Below are 21,166 nucleotides of genomic sequence, written 5' to 3'. Positions count from 1 at the left end.
AGAGAGAAGGCAGCAAAAAGATTTGATAGGGGTGTTCAAAATCACGAGGGGGATGGACAGAGTAGATGGGGATAAACTGTTCCCGGTCGTAAAAGGATCAGGAACAAAAGGGCACAGGTTTAAAGTGACATGCAAAAGAAGCAGATGTGATACGAGAAATATTTTTCACACGAGTGTTTCAGGTCTGGAATGCTCTGCCTGGAAGTGTAGTGGAGCAAGTTCATTTGAGTTATTCAAGAGGTGCATTAGATGATTATTTGAATAGAAACATTGCACAGGGATATGGAGATAAGGCAGGATTTGAAGAGCTGCTGCAGATACAAAGGGCCAAATGGCCTCCTATGCCAAAACATTTTTGAAATTCTGTGATCAACAAGCTTTACAAAGTGGGCAGGGCGAGGTATAAAAACATTTCAGCCTTTCCTAATTTTGTCCCTGCTGCATCATGGCACATGCACCTCCAGCTGAATAGCAATCAAAATTCCTGGGCAGATGGCCCATTCCTAATTCAGCAGCTTCCACCAGGATCCAGCTAACTCAGCAAAGGCATGGTGTAGGATCTTGGTAATCCTGGCCCATGCGACTCACTGATTAAATTGAAAAGATTCATAGCAACCCTGTTAACTCTTGATACAAAACATGGAGAAACAATTTGTTACAAGCGAATAAAGTCCTAAATTTACTGAGGTTGCAATCAGTTGGGAGGCACATGTACACATTATTTCCGATTTGGTGATAATTTATAGATTTAAATTCTAAATTGTTTTGAGGTGGCAAGTTATTTTCAATTATCTGTTCAAGGACACAATGGTCCTTTGGAAACTAGCCTCTGAAGCAGATAATGGAAAATAGCATAACAAATCTGGTAAAAGGAAGTTTGGTTACTCAAATGGCAAGTTTTCCAATAAAACTTTTAACTGGAAATATAAACATTTTCACCTATACCAATTTTTTAAAAAAAGAACATGGTAGCCAACAAAGGATGCGCATTTGTCACAGATAGTTTTGCAGTATTCCTGTTTTTGGCAAAAGCAATGTAACATTTTCAATACTATTTCCATCACTGGGAGCAGTACAAAGGGTTGAAAAATATTACCTCTCTGGCAAAGTGGTTCTAAGAATTCCTGAAGACCATTAGGAATGTTCCTGACAACATCACAAGAATATCCATCTTCTGGTAATAGAAAAGGGAGCTGTAGATCAGGGTCCTCTTCCAATTGCACCTCCCTACCATCACTGCGAGCAAGTTCATCAGCTGTGTTCTCTGCTAATGCCACTACATTTTCAATCAACTCCTAAAAAAGTAAAGCCAATTGCTGGTCAATGTGCATTGCTAAAAAAAAGGAAAGGAACAAATGCTGTTATACCACATCATATTTATCCTGTTTGCTGATGCGGTTTGACTAACTCGCTGAATTGCATGATTCATTAGGATTTTTAAGAGCTACATCAGAGAGTGATAAATAGATTTCCACTAGTACTAAAGATAAATGAAGCAAAAAGCAATAATTTGTCCATGGGGAAGAGAAAAATCTTCCTTAATAGCCAAACTGAAAGGACATCTTTCCAAATTGGGAATAGAGAGCTGAGATCCAAGTGCTTATGGATCTAAAGTGAATCATTTTTGACCAAGTTATCAATAGTAAAATATTTTGAACATAAAATACTAAAATTCTTAATCCTCGCAATTCAACTTGAACTACATGCTGCTGCCTAGAGACACACGAGTAGGAATATCCAAGTTCCACATTACTTTTAGCTGCAGTATGGATACCATAGGTTTCTGGGGACTTGGGTGGGGAGAGTTGGAAGGAATAAATTACATGAGTCAAAGGACTTAAGGAAAGCTGCAGTGAGATAGGGTAAACATATTTGGGTTTGCTTTCTCGAAAGAATAATCTGAAACTCTTTTTAAAAAAATGCGCTCTTGGGACATGGATGTCACTCAGTCGTTCCAAGATTTTTACAGAATTCAAATTTCTCGATCAGCAGTGGTGGGAAACAAATCCGGGTCCCCAAAGCATTACTCTGGATTCTTTGGCTCTTTAGATTACTAATTCAGCATCATAGTCGCACCACGCTAAACTACAATGTTTGGGACTGGAATAATGAGTAGACATGGTGGATTCCCTTCTTTGTAGGATATTAGAGAACTAGTGAAGCTTTTATAGCAAAACCAACAACCATTATGCTCATTTATTCTGTCAGCCCATGAATGACCAGATATGGAACTTGACTTCTGGGTCGCTTGTCTAGGGCCCTAACCACTACAGCATCCATGCAGGATAACTAACTACCGTACCCTGTAACGAGTGCAACTAGGCAGATCCTGGCCTCAAGTTTTATTTTAACATTCAAAGAATGAATGGCATGGACCACTGTTACATCTTTTATTTTCATTGCCTGTTGGCGAAACTGTGGTGCTGGGTTGTTTATAGTGCAGTGAGTTGGGTCTTTGAGTTTTCCCAGTTAGAATTTTGTTTTCTCCTGGCCCCTTCTTTTGCCAATTTTGGCACATTTCTTTGTTTTTGCAATAGCTATGAGGAAGATGTTCCCAATTCGTGGAGTGCCTGCAGTTAATGCAAGACATGAAAGTAGCATATAACATGATATAAAACTTTTATTTCAAAACTTCTTTGATCATAAAGTCCGATTACCCATTGTGATTAAATTTATCTATCTTCTACCTCCAACGTCTCATCATTCTCAATTCAGCTTCCAACTTTTCTCATTGCTACCTTGACGCACTGCTTTATAACTGTTATTCCTCCTTTGAACTTCCTGCTGCTCTCATCCTCTAAAGATCTCATCTATATGGGTGGCAGTGGCTAGCACTGCTGCCTCACAGCGCCAGGAACCCGGACTCAATTCTGGCCTTGGGTGACGATATGGAGTTTGCAGATTCTCCCCATGTATGCATAGGTTTCCTCCAGGTGCTCTGGTTTCTTCCCATAGTCCAAATATGGGCAGGTTAGGTGGATTGGCCAAGCTAAAATTGCTCCTTACGTGTCCAAAGATGTGTAGGTTAGGTGGATTAGCCATGGTAAATGCAGGGGGGACAGGCCTGGGTAAGATCCTCAGAGTTGGTGCAGACTTGCTGGGCTGAATGGCCTCTTTCTGCACTTTAGGGATTCCACGATACATATCTGTGCTTTCCAGTTTTACCTTCACATTACCTCCTACTTTCTCTTATCTAGGAACACAGAAATAAGTCTTTCCATTGCCCTACAAACTTTTAAAACCCAAGAATGTTCTGTGTTCATGACTAATTAATCACTTGACAGATTTGGAAAGGTGAGGCAATCATGAAAGCCATCAACATAATCAGTTTGATGGCTTTCCAGTTTGAGGTCTATACTATTTTGTTTTTGTCACCAGTCAGCTGCTTTACAGTTAAGTGGGAAGAGTTACAGTCTGCCTTCAAGACTGGTAGCCATGATGTGGAGATGCCGGCGTTGGACTGGGGTAAACACAGTAAGAAGTCTCACAACACCAGGTTAAAGTCCAACAGGTTTATTTGGTAGCACAAGCCACTAGCTTTTGGAGCACTGCCCCTTCATCAGGTGAGTGGGAGTTTTGTTCACAAACAGGGCATATAAAGACACAAACTCAATTTACAAAATAATGGTTGGAATGCGAGTCTTTACAGGTAATCAAGTCTTAAAGGTACAGACAATGCGAGTGGAGAGAGGGTTAAGCACAGGTTAAAGAGGTGTGTATTGTCTCCAGCCAGGACAGCTAGTGAGATTTTGCAAGCCAAGTCATGGGGGTTACAGATAGTGTGACATGAACCGAAGATCCCAGTTGAGGCCATCCTCATGTGTGCGAAACTTGGCTATCAAGTCTCTGCTCTGCGACTCTGCGTCATCGTGTCGTGAAGACCACCTTGGAGAACGCTTACCTGAAGATCAGAGGCCAAATGCCCGTGACCACTGAAGTGTTCCCCAACAGGAAGAGAGCGCTCTTGCGTGGTGATTGTCGAGCAGTGTTCATTCATCCATTGTCATAGCGTCTGCATGGTCTCCCCAATGTACCATGCCTCGGGACATCCTTTCCTGCAGCGTATCAGGTAGACAATGTTGGCTGAGTTGCAAGAGTTTGTACCGTGTACCTGGTGGATGGTGTTCTCACATGAGATGATGGCATCCGTGTGAGATCCGGCACGTCTTGCAGAGGTTGCTGTGGCAGGGTTGTGTGGTGTCGTGGTCACTGTTCTCCTAAAGGCTGGGTAGTTTGCTGCAGACAATGGTCTGTTTGAGGTTGTGCGGTTGTTTGAAGGCAAGAAGTGGGTGTGTGGAGATGGCCTTGGCGAGATGTTCGTCATCGATGACATGCTTGTCTTCTGAGGAGGTCGATCGACAGTTCCGATGCGCCACAGCGAAAAACCGCACCGACCTCCTCAGAAGACAAACACGGGACATGGCAGACAGAGTACCCTTCGTCGTCCAGTACTTCCCCGGAGTGGGTAAGCTACGACATCTCCTCCGGAGCCTTCAACATGTCATCGATGAAGACGAACATCTCGCCCAGGCCATCCCCACACCCCCACTTCTTGCCTTCAAACAGCCGCACAACCTCAAACAGACCATTGTCCCACTCATCTGATGAAAGGGCAGCGCTCCGAAAGCTGGTGGCTTGTGCTACCAAATAAACCTGTCGGACTTTAACCTGGTGTTGTGAGACTTCTTACTGTGTTCAAGACTGGGAGCAGGTCTCAAGGTCAAGTCACGGTGGTGGGTGGCCCACAAGGGGAAGTGTTTTATCTAAATTTCCTTATAGCAATTAGCACATATTAATGTGGTGTTCAATTCCAAAGTGGAGCTTCAACTCACAAAACGTCTGACAAGATTCCTATCAACTGAACCAAATTACTTCTGGATCACTGCACATCATTTTTGCAAGGCAAGGGTGCTTTGTGAAATTTTGGTGAGCTTGGACTAACAGATTGAACAATCATGAGAGCGCGAAAAAAGGCTTTATTCATTAAAAAACACCCATGCTGACAGTAACCCTCTAAGCTGCATGGTCATAACTCCCATTGTCCAAGCTTGTACAGTGCATGAAATCATCAGGCTTTTCACAAACCCCCTGGATCCTACCCCATCTTTGCATGTATTTTTAGAAACTTGTCTGGCATTTCACACTAGTTTGTAGACTACACTAATCGTTTACCTTGGGTCTAAATGTCTTCTTGCTATACAGCCTCAGTAAAACACTAGCTTTCCTCTCTCTTTAATGCCTATTTTGGCTGCCATCTATTCAAAACATATTTTAGAAAGAGCAAGCTTACATTTATATAGTGCCTTTCACTACCTCAGGTCACCCCAAAGTACTTTACAACCAAAGTACTTTTGAGGCTCTGTCATCGTGGTTAACACTAAATGGTAGCAGCCAACATATGCATAGCAAGATTCCACACAGCATTGAGCAGAACACACTTTCTTTCAAAATGTTTGCTGCCAGGTCTAAAAATGGAAATCTTGATTTTGGCTACATCAGTCTATCCTCATCTCCCAGTTTTCAGCTCACTGTTCTGCAGCTTCAAATGGAATCAAGTATCATACAAGAATCCATTTTTTAACACTTAATTTTACTTAAATTTACTTCAAAATTTAGGCATGTCTAAATTTCTTCAAATTATTATGTGTCAACTACTAGCAGTCAGCAAATATCCCCAAAACATCTCACTGTACTTTCCTTAAAAAAACACAATTTGCATATTTAATTGTACCAAAAATACTTGACTCAATCCACTGTCCATCAAATGCACACAACTGGTAATTTTGATCAGGATTGCATAGCCAGTAAAAACCTGCACATCATGGCACACTCGCCCCACCCCTGTAAACACTCGCCAATATACCAAATCCCCCCTCCTTCCCATCCTCCACCACCCCACAACCTTTTTTGGACTTGTTAAATGTTTCAATGCTCAACAATGTCAACATGGTAACTCCCTTAATGCTTAAAATACAACCTCAAAAATGAAATTACTATAGCTCAGCAATTTAGATACCTGAGGGATATAGGGTTCATCCTGTGCACAGTGATAACTTTGAAGCAGCGCTTGCAGTTGCAATGAATTCAACTTAAAGCAAGTGTTGTTGATGGTTGAAACGTCTTCTGCCAGATATTTATCCATTGTTAACAATGTAGTTGCCTAAAACGGTAACAAGCAAGTTCAGGTTTCTGCAACAAAATCATTTCACTTTCTCATTAAAATTATGGGACTAAATCAAGAACTTTCAACAGGCATCATAACTACAAGCATTGATGTACAAAAAAATATTATTGGAGAAAATAATATTTCTCAAGTAGCACATTGACTCTGCCAATGATACTACATTCAACACTCTATTTTACTGCATTTAATGGGGCAAATTTCTCCGTTCTGCCTGCAACAGGAATTGGAGCGGGCGAGGGGTGGAAAGTCCATTGACCTTGGCGGGATTTTCCGGTTTTGGGGTGAGCGTGGCCGGAAAATCTGGCCCAATGTACTTTTTAATGTATTTAACTGACATTTAATGTTTGTTCCGATGAAAGGTGTCGATGGTGACCAGTGAAAGGTCACAGACCTGAAGCATCAACTCTTCCCAGTATTTCCTGTTTTGATTATAGTTAAACACAATTTGCCTTTAACAAATCCATACTGTTTTTTCATAATTAATCTACACTTGTCCATCGGACTGTTAATTTTGTCCTGAATTGTCACTTGCCACCGCTGAGCCCAAATTTATCGGGCTGTCATGCTGGGTTTATCCTTACACTCTTTTTGAACAAGTGTAGAACATTTTAAATTCTCCAGTTCTCTGGCAGCTCCATATTTAAGGGTTGAAAGATTCTGGCCAGAACATTTGCATATCAGATGCACCCCATCCAGTCCTGTTGACTCATTAACTTTTAAGTACAATCAACCCCTAATCCTCAAGTCCACCCAATATTTCAACTTCCTCTTTCACAATAACTCTGTCAGCTTCTTCTTTCTTAGTAGATACAGATAAAGTACTTATTTAGTACCTGAGCCATGCTCTCTGCCTCTCTTCATAAAGTCCCACTCAAGTCCCTGATCCATCACATATGTTTTTAACCATTAATATGCCTTTAGGGGGGCCTAAGAATTTTCTTTTATACTAGCTGACAGTCTCTTCTCATACTCTCCCTTGGTCACTCATTTCCTTTCCCATTTCCCCCTGAAAATTTCTATATTCAGTCTAGTTCTCAATCTGACAGCTGTGATGTGCACATGTTTTTAATGCTTCAACATACTCTCTATTGTTACTGCTCTGGAAGCTCCGACATTGGTTGCCCTACCTTTCCTTCTTGGGGAAGTATATCTTGACTGTACCCAAAACACACACAACTTTAAAGGCAGTCCATTGTTTGGTTATGCTTTTGCCTGCCAGTCTGAAATTCCAATTAACTTGGGCCAGCTTCACCCCATTGAAATTGACCCTCCTTCAATTAAATATTTTCACAGTTGCTCTTGGCATTTTGCATAGCAAATATAAATCTTCTAATACAATTATCACCAAAAATTCCTGAACTGTCACTTGATCAACGTAACACACCTCATTCTCCAGAACTAGATGTAGCAATGCCTCCTGCCTTGTGGTAGAAACATACTGATCAAGAAAATTCTCCTGAACTCAGTACCGAAACTGTCTCCCTTCTCTGCTCTTTACACCATTATCATTCCAGTCTTTATTAGGATAGTAAAAGTTCATTCCCACTACTCTATAGCTTTCATGCCTAAATGTGTCCCTTATATTTTACTATTTGGTTGCCAATAAAATATAACCAATATAGTAATGGTACCTCTACTAGGCTCCAGACTTAACCCCTCCAGAACATCCTCTCTCTCTCCAGCATTGAATAAGTTAAAGAGAATTACAATGTAATTCTCCTTAATTGATACTGCTACCTTGTCTCCATTTTTTCCTGAATGCCTTATATATAGGAATATTTAGTATCCAGTCCTGACTTTGAGTCAATAATATCGTCACAACATATTTCTATGTGGCTGTGCCTGCAGCTCACCAACACGCTTTGCGCATTTACATACAGACTATAAACCTAATTTAGACATTGCATTATCTCTTAGTCTGACCTGACCTAATACCATTGTTTTGAAGGGCTACGAACACTTGCAGCCTGTGAATGAGGATTGGCTCAACTCCAGTTATGCTTCGACAATATCAAATAATTCAAAATTTTAAATTTCTCACAATTTAAATACCAAGAGCTGGTTCATCTAATGATGGGATATGTAAACACAATATTCTTAATTATCCATCCTTTTTCTTTACCCCACAATTAAACTATTCCAAAAACTGGAAGAAAATACCGAATTCTTTGCTGATAGTTTATTAAAAGGAGTCGATTCAGCACGTAGTCACCTTTATGACATCCATGTAGATTCCTAACTAATTCGAGTGGGATTAGGACGGAATAGACATAAAAGTGAGACTCCACAGTGTTAATTATCATTTCATTAACTGACCTGTACTATTCTGCTAAGATGACAGTCTGCAGCCAGCTCCAAGCCCTGTTTCTCAGCCCATGCTTCAATGTGACCGAGTTGCTGTCGGATGATAGCTCCCCAATAATGAGAACAGAGGCACGAATCTGGCTCGGTGACCAGTTTATTAAATAGCCACATGTTAATAAAATGAAAAAGCTGAGAGAATAGTTGGATAGTGAGAGCAGCATTCACACGGCAACGACGCAGTAAAGACATTGCTCCTGTCAGTGTGTGCAAGACATCATCTGGAAAACAGAAAAAGGAAACATTGTTAAGCAAACTTTGTTAAACACTTCAGTTGTATATCTAACTCCATGACCAAACATTATTACATTTTGAAGTTTTGACTTTTAGATTGTTTTGATATCCTGGTTTTATAAAGTCTGCCTCAGCACAAAGGCAGATAAAGGCAAAGGGGCACAATTACAAGTCTAGCTACTGTGTGAACACTGAGAGACTATGCTTAACCTTTGCAGAGATAAAATGTGAATCACTCGATTTTCTAAAAGCAAGTTTTCATGTTTCACATTTGACTGGAGTTAGAGACTTGCATGCAAAATATAGTTATGGTTTTATTCACATTCTTTTATCTTGTTTAAAGGTCTATAGCTAAAGACATTCAATTCTACTGCTGGCTAAGCATATAGACTATTGTTGCTTAACAAAGCAACCATGTTTGACTTTTCCCTCTACCTTTGGACATAGAGGACACCACTATATCACTAAGATATGTATAGTGCCAATTATTTGTTGGTCCTTTTCATTTTAGATAAAGAACTCATTTTATGGGGAGCATTAAGAGAAATGGGTGGAGCAGATGGTGCTATTTTGACAAATTCACAAATGATGCACAGTATAGTAGACTGTGAACCAAGAAACAGTATTGCATGAAGAAAATTCGTAACCAGTGAGCTTGCGCACACCACCGGGAGACTATGCCAGTGGGAGAGAGACTGCAGCCGGAGTGAGATTCAGCCAGAGTGCGGGCATCGGAAATTTGGAGCTGAGTGAGAATTCGGTGCTGAGGGGAAAGACGTGCTCATTTTTGGGAGCAGTGAAGAGGCGGACCTGCAAGGGAGACTCGAGGGCAAGTGAGAGGTAGAAAGAAATCGAACCATGAAGTCACAGGTAGCAGGTAAGTGATTGGCTGGTGACTGGCAAGTAGTTTTTCTTTTCTGTTTTCTCTTGACATTGTAGTTGTTGTTATAAGTTAACTTCAGGATTAAATCATGGCAGGAGATTCCAGACCCGTGTCATGCTCCTCTTGTGCGATGTGGGAATTTAGGGACCCTTCCGGTGTCCCTGGCTCCTTCACATGCAAGAAGTGTGTCCAACTGCAGCTCCTGTTAGACCACTTATGGCTCTGGAGATGCGGATGGATTCACTTTGAAACGTCCAAGATGCTGAGGAAGTCATGGATAGCACGTTCAGTGAATTAGTCACACCGCAGATAAAAATTACTGAGGGAAATAGGGAATGGGTGACCACCAGACAGAGGAAGAGGAGGAAGGCAGTGCAGGGAATCCCTGCAGTCATCTCCCTCCAAAACAGATGTACCGTTTTGAATACTGTTGGGGGAAATGGCTCACCAGGGGAAGGTGACAGCAGCCAGGTTCATGGCACTGTGGCTGACTCTGCTGCACAGGAGAACAGGAAAAAGAGTGTCAGGGCTATAGTGACAGGGGATTCAATTAGAAGGGGAATAGACAGGCGTTTCTATGGACGCAAATGAGACTCCAGGATGGTATGTTGTCTCACTGGTGCAAGGGTCAAGGGTGTCTCGGAGCAGCTGCAGGGCATTCTGGAGGGGGAGGGTGAACAGCCAACTGTTGTGGTGCATATAGGTACCAACAATATAGGTAAAAAATGGAATGAGATCCTACAAACTGAATTTAGGGAGTTAGGAGTTAAACTAAAAAGTTAGACCTCAAAGGAAGTAATCTCATGATTGTCACCAGTACCACATGCTAGTCAGAGTAGGAATGTCAGGATAGCCAAGATGAATGTGTGGCTGGAGGAATGGTGAAAGAGGGAGGGATTCAAATTCCTGGGACATTGGAACCGGTTCTGGGGGAGGTGGGACCAGTACAAATTGGATAGTCTGCACCTGGGCAAGACTGCAATCAATGTCCTAGGGGGGGTTGTTTGCTAGTGCTGTTGGGGAGAGTTTAAACTAATGTGGCAGGGGGATGGGAACCGAAGCAGAAAGTCAGAGGGAAGTAAGGAGAGGATAGGAACAAAAGGCAGTTAGGGGAAAAGTGGAAAGCGGAAAGCAGAGAAACCAAACACAAAAATCAAAAGGGCCATAGTACAGAGACTGTGGAGAACTCGGTGAATGGGTTCAGTAAGACGAAGAGAAATAAAACATGGAGCGTGTACAAAACATGACAGGACAGATGGTCTGAGCTGTGTTTGCTTTAACGCAAGGAGCATGACACGTAAGGCGGATGAACTTAAAGCTTGGATTACTACATGGAACTATGATGTTGTGGCAATTACAGGGACTTGAATGAAAGAAGGGCAGAACTGGCAGCTTAGCATTCCAGATGCTTCAGACAAGATAGAGAGGGTGGCAAAAGAGGTGGGGGTATTGCTTTACTGATTAGGGAGATAGTCACAGCTAAACAGAGGGAGAATACCTTGGTGGGATCATGCAGAGAGGCCATATGGGTAGAACTTGAACAGGAACGGTGCAATCACACTGTTGGGGTTGTACAACAGACCTCCCAACTGCCAGCATGAAGTGGAGGAACTGATGTGTCAGCAGATTATGGGAAGATGTAAAAACATCAGGGTTGTTGTGGGGATGGACTATTTTAACTTCCCCAACATAGATTGGGATTCCTTTAGAGCCAGGGGCTTGGACGGGGCAGAGTTTGTTCAGTGTGTCCAAGAGTGCTTCTTGAGGCAATATGTAGATAGCCCAACTCGGGAAGGGGCTATCTTCGACCTGGTTCAGGGAAGTGAACCTGGACAGGTGATTGATGTCAAAGTGGGGGACCATTTTGGGAACAGTAATCACAATTCTATAAGTTTCAAGATGCTTGTAGAAAAAAATACAAGTAGCCCCAGTGTGAAAGTACTAAACTGGGGGAAGGCTATGACAATATTAGGCAGGAACTAGGGAATGCAGACTGGGGTAGGTGTTTGGGGGTAAATCCACATCCGATATGCGGGAGCCTTTTAACAGTCAGTTGTTAACAATTCAAAACAAGTATGTCCCTGTAAAAATGAAGGATAAAGATGGCAAGATTCAGAAACCCTGGATGACAAGAGGAATTGTGAGCTTAATGAAAAAGGAGGAGGCAAACATAAATTTCAGAAAATTGAATACAGATAAGGCTCTTGAGGAATACAAAGATAGCAGGCAAGAGCTTAAACAGGAGCTTTGGAGGGCAAGAAGGGGCCATGAAATGTCGTTGGCAGGCAGGATTAAGGGGAATCCCAAGGCTTTTTATGCGTATATATGGAGGAAGAGGATAGCTAAGGAAAGGGTAGGTCCACTCAAGGGCAGTGGAGGGAATTTGTGTATGGAGCCAGATGAGGTTAAGGACCTCTCCCACAAGTACTTTGTATCAGTATTCACAAAGGAGAAGGATGGGGCGGATGGTGAGTGTAGAAAGGAGGATGTTGACATTCTGGGGCATGTTGAGATAAAAAGGGAGGTGGTATTGGAGCTTTTGAAAAACATTAAGGTGGACAAGTCCCCAGGGCCAGATAGAGTCTACCCAGAGTTCTGAGAGGGGCAAGGGAAGAAATTGCTGAGGCCTTGGCCAAAACCTTTCTATCCTCTTTAACCACAGGCGAGGTACCAGAGAATTGGAGAGTAGTTAACATTACTCCTCTGTTTAAGAAGGGCAGAAGAGATAATCTGGGAAATTACAGGCCTGTGAGCCTTACATCAGTGGTGGGGAAATTATTGGAGAAGATTCTTAGGGACAGGATGTATTCCCACCTGGAAAAGAATAGGCTTATTAGCAATAGGCACCCTAGTTTTATGAAAGGGAGGTCGTGCCTCACAAATTTGATTGCATTCTTTGAGGAAGTGACAAGAAAAATTGACCAAGGCAGGGCAGCGGTTGTAGTATACATGGACTTCAGTAAAGCTTTCGATAAGATTCCCGTTGGCAGGCTGACACAGATGAAGTCATATGGGATCCAAGGTGAGCTGGTAAGATAGTTACAAAACTGGCTTGGGCATTGAAAGCAGAGAGTAGCAGTGGAAGGGTACTTTTCTAATTGGAGGTGTGTGTCAAGCGGTGTTCCGAAAGGATCAGTGCTGGGGCCTCTTTCACACACACATATACAAATGATTTGGAAGTGGTCTGATAAGTAAATTTGCAGATGATTCAAAAATTGGGGAATTGCGGTTGGTGAGGAGGATTGTCAGAGGGCACAGCAGGATATAAATCAGCTGGAGACCTGAGCCAAAAGATGGCAGATGGAACTTAACCCAGGCAAATATGAGGTGATGCGATTTGGAAGGTCGATTGCAGAAATATATAGTAAATGGTAGATCCATTCAAAATATTAGCATACAGAAGGGTCGAGGCGTCCAGATCCACAGTTCCCTGCAGGTGACAACTCAGGTAGACAAGGTGGTCAAGAGACAAATCCTTCATCATGGAGTATAGGAACTGGAAAATCACGTTGCAGCTGTATAAGACTTTGGTTAGGCCACATTTGGAGTATTGTGTACAATTCTGGCCGCTACACTACCAGAAGGATGTTGATGCATTGGAAAGGATGCAGAAGAGATTTACCAGGATGTTGCCTAGCTTGGAGGATATGGACTATGAAGAAAGGTTGAACAAACTTGGATTGCTTTCATTGGAGCGCCAGAGGATGAGGGGGAACCTGGTAGAGGTTTACAAGATTATGACAGGCTTGGATGGAGTGGGTAGTCAGAGTCTTTTTCCCAAGGTCGAAGGGTCAATTACTTGGAAGCATAGGTTGAGAGCGAGAGGGGGGAATGTTTAAAAGAGATGTAAGGGGCAAGTTTTTCCACACAGCGGATGGTGACTGCCTGAAACACACTGCTGGAGGTGTTGGTGAAAGCAGATTCGATAACAATGTTCAAGAGGCATAGATACATGAATAGACAGGGAAAAGGGGGATATGGACCACATAGAGGCAAGAAAATATTAGATTAGATTAGAGAGGCATTTGTGTTGGCACAGACTTGGTGAGCTGAAGGGCCTGTTCCTGTGCTGTTCTATTCTTTACGTTGTGTCTTTACAGGCAAGAATGAATATTTTACATTGTGCAATACATTTGCAGGCAAACCAGCTCTCTAGATTCAAAATCTCCTAAAACATAATTGAAAACACCAAGAGGTCTTCCCATTGATACTTCAGTCCTCGGCAAAATACTCTGGAGTTTTGTGAAGTAAGGATTTTTCTAAATATAAAACAAAAACACGAAGAGGAGAAAGAGACCACCATCCAGATACTGCAACAGATTAGATTTAATTTTGGAATGGTGAAGCAGAAAAAGAGGTGAAAGGCATGAAACAGTTAACATCGCCACTGAAGGCATGAACTAACTGACACAATTGATTTGGAGAACAAGAACAACACATGTTAACTGTAATTATGAATTGCAAGCAGTTCCTGCTGAGAATGAAAGGACCATTTACGCATAAATAAGCTATGAGCCAAGTACTCATCATGGAATAAAAATCATATTATCCTTGTTCTGCAAACAGAATTGTCTATGTCCTTGCAATCCTGCAGAATTAATGACACTAAAAGAACAGTTTGCTGTGTGCATTCTGTTCTCTTAATTCCAGGTTCCTAGAACCACTCTAAGTGGGGGGGGGGGTCCATAAACTGCCTTGATAGAAATGGACTCTCGGAAAAGCAACTTATTCAAAACTAAAAATAAAAGCAGAAAATTTTGGAAAACTGAGTTGGTCAGTCACTGTGTGGAGAGAACTCCACTGATACTGCCTTAGCTGCTGAGTATTTCCAGTACCAGCGGTTGTCTTTTTTTTAAAAACTGAAAACTTGTTCTGATTTGAAGCAGTGTGCCTGTTACTGCAGCTGCAAAACAAATCAAACTGCACATATTTCCTATAATTTCCCCAAGCAAAACAGTCCATTCAGTGATAATTTGCAGTCCTCTAATCTTTGCTCAATGTAGTTTCATATCCAAGTTTGGATCAGAGGGGAACCTTTATATGGGAATTAAAGGGACTGGAACTGCACATTTGATGGGAAAGTTACACCTTGATCGCCAATTGGTGGACTACATCTTCAAGCCTGTCTGACTGCTGATCATGGATGATCTGGAATTGCATCCATTTGAGCTGAAGTCAATTTTCAGGCCCAACTGAAAACACTATCCTTGTTACTGATTCTGTCCTCCTTACTGGCTGCTTGCTCAAACAATCAGACTTTATGTCCAACTCAGATCAGCAACAAACCTCCTCTCCACGACCTTTCATGACTTCACCCTTGATTTATTTACCTTCATGCTGCTAAAGTCGTTAGCCACACTTAAACTAACTTTCTATCAGACTTCTCTAAACTCCATCCTGCATCAATTCGGAATCAACCAAATCTCCACTGTCTGCGTCCCGTCCTCCAATAAGATCACTCAAAGACCTCATTCTCCCTGACCTAGACTCAAGTTCCAATTACTAATAGATCAAATTCAGAATTCTGAACCTCATTGGGCGGCACGGTAGCACAATGGTTAGCACTGCTGCTTCACAGCTCCAGGGTCCCGGGTTCGATTCCTGGCTCGGGTCACTGTCTGTGTGGAGTTTGCACTTTCTCCTCGTGTCTGCGTGGGTTTCCTCCGGGTGCTCCGGTTTCCTCCCACAGTCCAAAGATGTGCGGGTTAGGTTGATTGGCCAGGTTAAAAATTGCCCCTTAGAATCCTAAAATGCGTAGGTTAGAGGGATTAGTGGGTAAATATGTGGGGGTAGGGCCTGGGTGGGATTGTGGTCGGTGCAGATTCGATGGGCCGAATGGCCTCCTTCTGCACTGTAGGGTTTCTATGATCTATGATTGACAAGTCTCTCCACTACTACCTGAATATACCCTCCCCCTGCATTCTTCTCCAGTCTTGTGCCATTCTGTTTTCCAACTCTGGCATAAAATGCATTTGCTCTTTCCTGAGCAGCTTCATACCTATTCTTTCCTCAGTCCAACCCTTTTGCCTCTCTACCATTCTTCCTACAAAATCTTCCCAAAATCATTTTCTCCATCCAAGCTTAGACCTCTCAAATGCTAATACCCTGCTCATTTGCTTCTTCTTGCATGCTAAGACTTACTATATATGTTAGAGAAATACTTGTAAGTTTAAGGAAGACTGGACATTTGACAAATTGAAAGGGAAATGCACATTTTAATTTTTTGGAGGAGGGAAGGAGACATTAATATTAAATAATAAAACAAAGAATTAGCATTCGGACCAAATTCATAGTTTTGAACGAGGAGAAAATGGAAGTCAACAAAGCAAGTGGTCTGATGTAGACAAGAAGCAGCTTGTCAAAGTTTTATGAATATGTAAATCCAAAGTATGCTTCATTGTAAAGAAAGAATGGGAAATGATCACAAATGTTTTCACACCTATTTTGGGTCTTTGTGGGCTTGCTTCTTCAGGATCTTCAAGAAATGCTGGCATATAATTGTTGAGATCAGATTGAAGACAGTGTACCAAGTATCTGTAACACAGAATTCACCAATTTTACATCTTACAACTTCAACCAAAAAAAAATCTGAAATAAGAAATCCACGTAATATCCTGCATTCACAGGCATTTAAGACATTCAGAAAAATAATATTTTAGTCACTATCATATTCATTGTCTACTGGGGAAGAACAACATGGAGAAAAGAGCCATGAGTTAAGAGGACCATCCATTTTCATTGATCATCTCCACTACCATCATTTCTCTCTAAATAACTTAAATTTCTCACTTCATTTCTCAGTACAAGGTCCCTTGCTTCTCATGGTACATCAGTGATTCAGACTTAAATGTGGAGGTGCCCAATCCATCACGCAAACCAGCCTCCCATCCATTGATTCTGTCTACACATCCCGCTGCCTCAACAAAGCAGCCAGCATAACTAAGGACCCCACGCACCCCGGACATTCTCTTCCACCTTCTTCCGTCGAGAAAAAGATACAAAAGTCTGAGGTCACGTACCAACCGACTCAAGAACAGCTTCTTTCCCTGCTGCTGTCAGACTTTTGAATGGACCTACCTTGCATTAAGTTGATCTTTCTCTACACCCTAGCTATGACTGTAACACTACATTCTGCATTCTCTTGTTTACTTCTCTATGATTGGTATGCTTTGCATGTATAGTGCGTAAGAAACAATACTTTTCACCATGTTAATATGCGACAATAATAAATCAAATCAAAAGGTATGGCTAAAACAATTTCAGATGATACGAATTTGGCGATATGGTTGATAGTGTGGGAGTGTATCCCACAGAAAGCTATTAATGGGCTGGTAAGTTGGGCAGAAAAGCGACAATTGGAATTTGTTTCGCAGAAGTGTGAAGTAATATATCTGAGGACAAAGAACACAAGGGGTTACACGATAAAAGACAGGGCACTGGAGCAACAGAAGGACATTGTGGTGTAAGTTTTCAAGTCCCAGGAGGTAGCTGGATAGATATATCTGGTTATGGCACATGGGATGCTTTTTTAGTAGCCGAGGCATAAATAGAAGCAGGAAGAGACGATTTGACCCTGCTCCGCCATTCATTTTGATCATGGCTGACCATCAAATTCCAAATCCTGATCCCGCCTTCCCTCCATATTCCTTGATCCCTTTAGCAGACAGGTTTTGCTAGAACTGCATAAAACACTAGTTATGCAACAGCTAGAATACTACAGTTCTGACACATTAGAGAAAGGATGTGCTCATAATAGTGGGTACAGAGATTTACATGGATATTGCCAGGATGGAAAACTCTGAGCTGTGAGGAATGATTGGATAGGCTGGGGTTGATTTATTACGAACAAAAGAAGTTAAGAGGATATTTAATTAAGTTGCATAAAATTATGAAGAAGCCAGACAGAGTGGAAAGGACAGACCTACTTGTCCTAGCAGGCAAATCAATAATCGAAAGGTATAAATTAAAATAATTGATGGAGGGAGAGTTGAGAATTTGTTTTCAATCAGCATTTCCCGCTGACAGGAGACTACTTTGGATGGAATTGGAGAAGTGCTACAAACAAAATTCTGTTCTGATACTGATTAATATCGAACTGTATCGGAGGAGGGTCACTCTTCCTCAATTGTCACATTTACCATTTTGACAGCCAAGAATTTCCAGATACGGAACATTTAATTTTGGATTCTGGAATGCTACCTGAAATCCAGTCTAGCATACTCAACTCTAGTTGAGTTTGGGTGCAGCATTAACTTTTGCCATTAATATCTTGGAACAAAATCTAAGCAAGCGCTTTTCTATGGATTGGATTACCACTAAATTTGTAACCATTCCTCGAAAGCTTGTACGCCACATTGAAAAAAAAGTTTAAAGCGCTTAAACACCACATTGCAACATGGCAGGATCTATTCTGGAAATAATTAAGAATGCCAGAAATTCAAGAATATTTTAGATTGAGCAGAAAGCATCTGAGAACTTTCCAAGTTTTAATCTAAATATAATGGTTAATGCTGTTAGAAAGCTATATGCTTTTATTTCCTTCTCTGTACTGCTGAGCCACCCATGTTGCTATGGTAATGGCTCTAGATCCCACTCCCGTCAGCATTCAGAACTCATGGGTTTCCCAAACTACCTGTCCTTTCCTGTTCCTTTTATCTTTTAATTTTAGCACATCCCCCATAATACAGTATTTTGCAGCTTTAAAATCCAAAAATCTAAAATTACAAAATGGTCCAAAAAGTATTCCATCAAATGAAGCAAAGTCCTTAAAAACATCCCATTAAAACATATTTGACTGGAATATTTATCTTCAATTCCATATATTCCTTTCCTACTGTGCAGAAGGAGGCCATTTTGCCCATTGAGTCTGCACCAACTCTCCGAAAGAGCATTTTACCCAGGCCCACAACCCCTAATTCCACGCATTTTACCATGGTTAATCAACCTAACCTGCACATCTTTGGATTGTGGGAGAAAACCAGCACATCCAGAGGAAATCCACGCAGACACAAAGAGAATGTGCACAGACGGTCATCCAAGGCCAGAATCGATCCCAGGTCCCTGGTGCTAAGTGGCAGTTGTGCTAATTCCACTCTGCCACCAAAGAACAGTACAGCACAGGAACAGGCTCTTCGGCCTACGAAATTTGTGCCGACACAGATGTCTCTCTAATCTAATATTTTCTTGCCTCTATGTGGTCCATATCCCACTATTCCCTGCCTATTCATGTATCTATCCAGATGCCTCTTGAACAATGTTATCGAATCTGCTTCCAACACCTCGTTCCAGGCATTCACCACCCTGATTGTGAAAACCGTTCCCCTTAAATCTCTTTCAACCTATGCCCCCGAGTAATTGACCCTGGGAAAAAGACTCTGACGATCCACTCTATCCAAGCCCGTCATAATCTTGTAAACCTCTACCAGGTGCCCCCCTCATGCTCCAACGTTCCAATGAAAGCAATCCAAGTTTGTTCAACCTTTCTTCATAGTCCATATCCTCCAAGCCAGGCAACATCCTGGTAAATCTCTTCTGCACCCTTTCCAATGCATCAACATCCTTCCAATAGTGTGGCGATAGTATACTAGTATTCTGATCGTATACTAGTATTCCAATAGTATACAATACTCCAAGTGTGGCCTAACCAAAGTCTTATACCGCTGCAACATGATTTTCCAACTCCTACACTCAATGCCCTGACCGTTGAAGGCCAGCATGCCATACACCTTCTTGACCACCTTATCCACTTGAGTTGCCACCTGCAGGGAACTGTGGATCTGCACACCTAAATCCCTCCGTATGCTAATATTTCTAAGGGCTCTATTTACTGTATTATTTCCATCTGTAGTAAGTAACCTTCCAAATTGCATCACCTCACATTTGCCCAGGTTAAATTCCATCTGTCATCTTTTGGCTCAGGTCTCCAGCCAATTTATATTCTCTGACAATCCTCCTCACTATCTGCTACTCCCCCAATTTTTGTATCATCTGCAAATTTACTAATCAGATCACCTACATTTTCCTCCAAATCATTTGTTACAAACAACAGAGGCCCCAGCACTGATCCTTGTGGAACACCACTTGTCACAGACCGCCAGTTAGAAAAGTACCCTTCCACTGCTACTCTCTGCTTTCTATACCCAATAAGAAGTCTCACAACACCAGGTTAAAGTCCAACAGGTTTATATGGCAGCACAAGCTTTCGGAGTCTCGCTCCTTCATCAGGTGATTGAGGACTTGTTCACAAACAGGGCATATAGAGACACAAACTCAATTTACAAGATAATGGTTGGAATGCGAGTCATAGGGCCTGTTTCCATGCTGTAAACCTCTTCGGCCCAACTTGTCCATGCTGCCCTTGTTTTTTAAACCCTTAAGCTAATCCCAATTGCCCATATTTGGCCCATATCCCTCTATACCCATCGTACCCATGTAACTATCCAAATGCTTTTCAAAAGACAAAATTGTACCCACCTCTACAATCTACCTCTGGCAGCTTGTTCCAGACACTCACCACCCTCGTGAAAAAACTGCCCCTCTGGACACTTTTGTATCTCTCCCCTCTCACCTTAAACCTATGCCCTCTAGTTTTAGACTCCCCTACCTTTGGGAAAAGATATTGACTACCTTGTCTATGCCCCTCATTATTTTATAGACCTCTATAAGGTCACCCCTCAGCCTCCTACGCTCCAGAGAAAAAAGTCCCAGTCTATCCAGCCTTTCCTTATAACTCAATCCATCAAGTCTCAGTAGCATCCTAGTAAATCTCTTCTGCACTCTTTCTAGTTTAATAATATCCTTTCTATAATAGGGCGACCAGAATTGCACACACTATTCCAAGTGTGGCCTTACCAATGTCTTGTACAACTTCAACAAGACATCCCAACTCCTGTATTCAATGTTCTGACCCGATGAAACCAAGCATGCCGAATGCCTTCTTCACCACTCTGTCCACCTGTGACTCCACTTTCAAGGAGCTATGAACATGTACCCCTAGATCTCCTTGTTCTGTAACTCTCCCCAACGCCCTACCATTAACTGAGTAAGTCCTGCCCTGGTTCAATCTACCAAAATGCATCACCTCGCATTTGTCTAAATTAAACTACATCTGTCATTCGTCAGCCCACTGGCCCAATTGATCAAGATCCCGTTGCAATTGGCGATAACTACCTTCATTGTCCACTATGCCGCCAATCTTGGCGTCATCTGCAAACTTACTAACCATGCCTCCTATATTCTCACCCAAATCATTAATATAAATGACAAATAACAGTGGACCCAGCACTGATCCCTGAGGCACACCGCTGGTCACAGGCCTCCAGTTTGAAAAACAACCCTCTACAACCATCCTCAGGCTTCATGAAGCCAATTTTGTATCCATTTAGATACCTCACCCTGGATCCCATGAGATTTAACCTTATGTAACAACCTATCATGCGGTACCTTGTCAAAGGCCCTGCTGAAGTCCATGTAGACAACATCAACTGCACAACTGAGTCTTTACA

At 42.0% G+C, this 21,166-nt stretch overlaps 1 protein-coding gene across 12 annotated transcripts in view; it reads right to left on the bottom strand.

The window, feature by feature from the left end:
* The window catches only part of afdna (afadin, adherens junction formation factor a), a 220,900-nt gene that overhangs the window by 64,855 nt on the left and 134,879 nt on the right, over positions 1–21,166 (bottom strand). For all 12 annotated transcript variants that reach the window (XR_013499669.1, XM_078230105.1, XM_078230109.1 and 9 more), the window contains 4 exons: positions 16,102–16,196; positions 8,501–8,766; positions 6,017–6,160; positions 1,097–1,295 (listed from right to left, as the gene is read on the bottom strand). Coding sequence is in view for 11 of the 12 variants with exons in the window: in XM_078230105.1 (XP_078086231.1) it covers positions 1,097–1,295; positions 6,017–6,160; positions 8,501–8,766; positions 16,102–16,196 (704 nt within the window). In the remaining variant the exon portion in view is untranslated. The remainder of the gene's footprint in view (positions 1–1,096; positions 1,296–6,016; positions 6,161–8,500; positions 8,767–16,101; positions 16,197–21,166) is intronic.

This window comes from Mustelus asterias, chromosome 15 (genome assembly GCF_964213995.1).
Source record: "Mustelus asterias chromosome 15, sMusAst1.hap1.1, whole genome shotgun sequence".
In the NCBI taxonomy this organism is placed as follows: domain Eukaryota; kingdom Metazoa; phylum Chordata; class Chondrichthyes; order Carcharhiniformes; family Triakidae; genus Mustelus; species Mustelus asterias.
Note: the sequence above shows the minus strand (reverse complement) of the source record. Positions and strands in the feature narration are given on the sequence as shown.